Below are 5937 nucleotides of genomic sequence, written 5' to 3'. Positions count from 1 at the left end.
AAGGTCACCCATCTAGTTGACCAAGGGAAGCCAGTAGATGTGGTGGGTTTGGATTTTAGCAAAGCTTCTGATACTGCCTCTCACAGTATCCTTCTGGACAAAATGTCCAGCACACAGCTAGACAAGTCCATAATACATTGAGTGAGCAATTGGCTGATGGGTTGGGCTCAAAGAGTTACAGTAAATGGGGTTACATCAGGCTGGCAGCCAGTCACCAGTGGGGTTCCCCAGGGCTCAATTTTAGGGTCAGTGCTCTTTAATGTTTCTATAAATAATCTGGACGCAGGAATCAAATGTACATTAAGTAAGTTTTCTGACGATACTAAACTAGAAGGAGCTGTGGACTCCCTCAAGGGTAGAGAGGCCTTACAGAGAGATCTGGATAGACTAGAGATCTTGGCAATCACCAGCCCTATGAAATTTAACGAGAGCAAGTGCTGGATTCTGCACCTGGGATGGGGTAATCCTGGTTATATGTACAAACTGGGGGACGAGAGGCTGGAGAGCAGCCCCGTGGAAAGAGATCGGGGGGGTTGGGTTGATGGCAAGTTGAACATGAATCAACAGTGTGCCCTGGCAGCAAAAAGGGCCAACCGTGTCCTGGGGTACATCAAGCACAGCATAGCTAGCCGGTTGAGAGGTGATTGTCCCGCTCTACACTGCACTGGTGCGTCCCTATCTCGAGTACTGTGTGCAGTTTTGGGTGCCTCAGTATGAGAAGGACGTCAAACTATTAGAGTGTGTCCAGAGGAGGGTGACCAGGTCTCAAGGGCAAGACTTAAGAGGAGCAGCTGAGGTCACTTGGTTTGTTCAGCTTGGAGAAGAGAAGGCTGAGGGGTGACCTCATCGCAGTCTACAGCTTTCTCAAGGGGGGCAGCAGAGGTGGAGGGGCTGATCTCTCTCTGGTGACCAGTGACAGGGCACAAGGAAGTGGAATGAAGCTGCGTCAGGAGAAGTTCAGACTGGACATTAGGAGAAGGTTCTTCACTAAGAGGGTGGTTGGTTACTGGAACAGGCTCCCCAGAGTCACGGCACCGAGCCTGTCAGAGTTCAAGGAGCATCTGGACGACGCTTTTAGTCATACGGTTTAGTTTTAGGTAGTCCTGCAAGGAGCAGGGAGTTGGACTCGATGATCCTTATGGGTCCCTTACAACTTGAGATAATCTATGATTCTATGAAATAAAATTTTGGATACTTTTTTTGATCATGGCAGAAGGCAAGCTTTCATTTTTTGCTGATAGCAACATACAATTTTTTGTATGGAAAATAGATATTTATAACAAGGCAAAAATTAAAATAATCAGCTGCCACTATACAGTCTTTATCTCCCCTTGGAAAAAAAAGGCAATTTCCTAAACAGACAGGAAAGTCTTTACACAGGAAACACACAGCTGAGAAAATTTCATCTTGAAATCGGAAATGTATTAGCTATATTATCTGCTATTCTGTTTTCTTTATAACCCTGATTTTTGCTTATCATTGCTACATTAAGAAGAAATTATCTGGTGAATTTGGCAGTTCTAAGAGTGGCTTGCAATGTGCAATTTCCAAACAGAAGCAAATACTAAATTAGTGGATAGAATAAAGAAATAATGGTGTTGCAGAATGAGCAAGATGATAATGAAGCAAACCTTGCTAGGAGCATGGTAACTCCCGATGCTTCTCTTTAGCTTATCACAGAAAGGGCCTGGTATGGTAAAAGCATGAATAAATGTTCCATGTTTTTCAATTTAACTTTGCACACATTCGTTTTCCTAACTTTTGTTAATAGAATTTATGTGGCAGATGCCTGGTGACTTACCAATTAATGGTTTAGGCCATCATTCAAATTGCATGTGCTATTTGTTCTATCAGCCTACCAGGAATTTTGCTTTTACTACTTCCATGTAAAACATTGTAATTAAAATTCTAATTGTGATAGTCACATGTGGACTGACTTTAAAGCTTTTCTTTTTGTCCTAAAAATATACTGCAATGTTTTACCTTTTCCTTCTTCCAGGCACCCTGCCAGTCTTTCTGTTTTCCATTGCAGTGACTGTAAAATTAAGTATTGCTTTTATGTGATAAGCCATGGGCTGGATGCACATGTGTGAATGCTGTGTATGATTTCACCCCAGGTGGCAGCCAAGTGTTACCAAAAGGGAGGAGCAGCTGAGAAGTCGAAACTGGCCCTGGCACACGATGCTGTTCTCAAAGTGCACTCAAAGAAAAGCAGCCCCAGGTAAGTGTAAATGCAGATGAGTGAGCGTCATTCTGCGGTGCCAGACCTCATGGGTGTGTGGAGGGGGAGATTCCCACCACAGTGTGGGACTGGACTGGAGACATAGGAGAACCACGCGGGTGAGGTGTCTTCACATCTTTGTCTGTGGGTGGCAAAAGAGATTTAAGAAATTGGAAAGTCTAGCACAGCTCCAACAGGATCTGGGGCATTGCTCTCTTTGGGGAATAGTGAAAGCAGTTGTACGCCTTCGGCTGTCCAAACCAAATGTGGCCATTGAAAGGGCTTGCTGGTTATGTGAGAGAAAAGCAACAGGATTTGCATTACCTCAAGAGGCTTTATATTCTTAGATACAGATAGAAGAGCATATGCTATCAGCAGTGCTCAACTCAAGTGAATATGCAGTGGGATTAACTGAACAAAGAAGAAGGAATGGTCTTGTACATTGGGGAGGAAAAGCTGCTAACAAAGTGAGCTTTGAGGTAGAATTAGTGTTAAGAGTCAATCTAAACTAAACAAGCAGAACTAGGTCTGAACCAAATGGGAGTTCTAAAGGGACAGATTTTGAGATGAATCATTTAGTTCATGCTGTCAGCTGGGCAAAATATTTGCTCAAGGGTTTGATGGGAGAAAGTTTGCAGTTTCGTGAAGAGGCTGCAAAACTGTTTGGGACTTGTCTCAAATAAGACAGGAAAAAACTTCATGGGGAGGACTCTAGACCTAAGTGAATTAATTCCTGTTCATGCTGGGGAGGCTGAAAACTAGCAGTGATAGCAGAGTGGGTAAGGAATGACTAGAGCAAAGGAAGGTAACACTGAAGGGAGAAGGGGAAGGTCTGGAGAAATGTTATGACTGGAGTTAATCAAGGTTTTACTTTTTTTAATTACCTGTTTTATATTAGTGGCCCTGGCTAGAAGTATAAGGATACTCATGAAATTTTGTGATCATAGAGAATTTGTTGATGGGACTGAAAAAACTTTTTTTCAGTTGGCTGTAAGCTGGGGTGCTTGTCAACTGGATAAAATTTGAGGAGAAGAAACTGGGTATATTAGGCTATGTTAAGTTGACAGTACATATGGAATAATGAAGCTATGAAAGTGGCATTTTGTTTTAGCAGAGGTATTAATGCTGGTGTACAAAACATAAGTAAGATTCCTGTGTGCTCTATAATATGAAATTCTCTGTACGATTCTGATCCTCCAGGCTCAAGAATGATGAATTCAGACTAGGTCTGGGAAGAAAGTAGACATGCTGTGATGATACCAGAAAGGCTGGGCTTGTTTAGTTTTACAGAACAAAGGCGGAGAACAAATTTGATTGTTGTCTTTAATGGCACTGGGGCTAAACAGCAGAAGGGAAGAAGGAGCAAGTTAAGCTAGAGAAGAGAAGCAGCACAAAACCACACTAGTATACTTAGTTTGAGAATTAAAAAAAAAAAAAAAAGGCTTTTTACTGCCAGAACAATGAGATTCTGGAGCAGACTTCGGGACAGAACAGTGTCAGCCCAAAATATAACTAATTGTATGGTAATACCTCATCAGGTTATGTATGAAGAAGAACACATGATGTCAGTGTTGATTGGGTTCAGTGACAGATCATGTGATCCTAAACTTAATTTGGATGTAAGTGGTTATTTTCTCTTACTTTCTACAGGGAAAAACAGATGGAATATATGACATTGGCTAAAACTTACTTGGAATGTGGAGAACCAAAACTATCACTAAAATGTCTGTTTCAATCAAAGGAGTTCCGGCTTTGTGCAGAACTGTGTAAAAAGTTAGGAAAGGTATTAAATCCTCTAAACTATCCTCTCCTTATCACTTTCCTTTTCCTACAGCTTTTTTCCCCCTCGTATTACTCATAAGATAATAGTATTTTTCTGTGACATGGTAGTAGCTGAACGAAAACAACTCTTTAAGCTGGGCTGTTCAAGAGGAAGCATTTGTCACAGAATAGCCAGAAGAGGAATGAAGAGGCCAATGATGCAATTATGCAGTCTAGGTTTATTTCTTTGGCTTTCCTCAAATGTCACCATCAGTCTTTTCTGCTTTGCAGTTGAAAGCTAATTAATGACTGGTTTCATGAAACTTAAGCTGTTACTTCATTCAATACTCTGATGATATTGAAACTTCACTGATTACAGCTATCTAAATGGAACCTTGAAACTTGCAAGGATTAAGTAATGTACTAACAATAATTTTCTAAGTGTATGAGGATATTTAACATTTTTTATTTGCAGTGCATTACCACTAAAAGAATGTAAAGTAATTGTTCCCAAATATTTAAAGTTTATAATACAAGGTTAGGGTTCCCATTCTGCATCCATAACTATTTTAATTTAATCCTGTTGATTCTGAGAAATTTGCAAGTCAACAGAAGTGTGTGTGGTGCTTTTTAATAACAGGCAGAGCTGGGTGAATAAAAAGTACTTTGGAAATCCTGTGTAATAGCTTTAATTTTATGTTCTAGTTTTTCGGACACAAATATTATGAAGTTTTTTTAAAAATGTGTTCAGTTTTAATGATGGTTACTTTAATATGTATTTGATTTCATTCAGATACTTTAATTACATTTTATTAAAGTGTGCTTCTCAATGAGACACCTACATGATGGAATTACTAAATTTATTCTATTCACGTAGATTTGACTGTTTAGAGCACTTCAGTTTAATTACTGACTTCCACATTGCAGATGAAAGATGCTGCAGTTTACTATCAGAAAAGCCAGTGCTACAAAGAAGCATCTGAATGTTATGAACAAATTGAGGAGTTTGATCTGGCAATTAAAATGTACTGTCAGGAAGAACTCTATGAAGAAGCAGCAAAGGCAGTTGAAAGGTATGTCTTCCTAGATGGTACTGGAATATAATTATCTTTTCCATTTCCAAATTCAACATAATACAGCTGGTTCACCATAAAATTTTCACAAGAGTTTTGGCTGGTGACTTTGTTTTATAGGAAGTTAAATTAACTTTGTCAGAATTCTCACTTGGGTAATGATAACACAGTGAAAGCATTCTACTGCATTCACAGCTGGAGCAGTGACTAGCTTCATTTTCCTGGGAATTTTTTCCAGTCTGTATTACTAGTCGTGGAAGTTCTCCTTCAGCCAGTCCTCTGAACTAGGTTCTTACGGTAAATATGACAAAAACATTTAATTAGAAGTATTAAATACTTCTCTTTTAAGAGTGAAATAGTAATGGATTTAGCCACTTAGTCACTGTCTTCTGTAGGAGTATAACCATTAGATGTGTGGTATATATTGCAGTAGTCGTTGTGGCAAATGAACTATTTGTCTCTCAAAATCTCTAACTTAGAGCAAAGAATAGTAATTTAAATCACCGGCTTGCGCTGCCTTTCTGACAGATTCTTGGTCCCAGTCTCCGAGATGAACTTTTCCATACTACCTCCCCTGTACGGGCTCAGGGCAGTTAAGAACTGCCTCGCACTGTGCTTGATAAACTGATATTATTAGTATCTTTTTGACATAACTATGCATCTGGCAACATCCCTGTGACCTCATTAGCCCATTCTTGCGTAAACAGTTCATTTATTGGCCACACCTTTCATTACACCTAAATTGATTGATGACTTTTAAAGAATATATACACTAATTAGAATTATGGCAAGGCCTACATTTACACATCTTCACTGAAATCCTTTGTGATGTACTGTCGTGGTTTAACCTCAGTCAGCAACTGAGCACCACACAGCTGCTCG

General features: G+C 39.8%; 1 protein-coding gene across 1 annotated transcript in view; it reads left to right on the top strand.

The window, feature by feature from the left end:
• The window catches only part of TRANK1 (tetratricopeptide repeat and ankyrin repeat containing 1), a 48683-nt gene that overhangs the window by 30572 nt on the left and 12174 nt on the right, over nucleotides 1–5937 (top strand). The window contains exons 18-20 of the mRNA XM_009329994.1: nucleotides 2118–2221; nucleotides 3872–4004; nucleotides 4910–5055. Coding sequence (XP_009328269.1) covers nucleotides 2118–2221; nucleotides 3872–4004; nucleotides 4910–5055 — 383 coding nt within the window. The remainder of the gene's footprint in view (nucleotides 1–2117; nucleotides 2222–3871; nucleotides 4005–4909; nucleotides 5056–5937) is intronic.

This window comes from Pygoscelis adeliae, unplaced genomic scaffold (genome assembly GCF_000699105.1).
Source record: "Pygoscelis adeliae isolate BGI_AS28 unplaced genomic scaffold, ASM69910v1 Scaffold368, whole genome shotgun sequence".
NCBI classification, from domain to species: domain Eukaryota; kingdom Metazoa; phylum Chordata; class Aves; order Sphenisciformes; family Spheniscidae; genus Pygoscelis; species Pygoscelis adeliae.
Note: the sequence above shows the minus strand (reverse complement) of the source record. Positions and strands in the feature narration are given on the sequence as shown.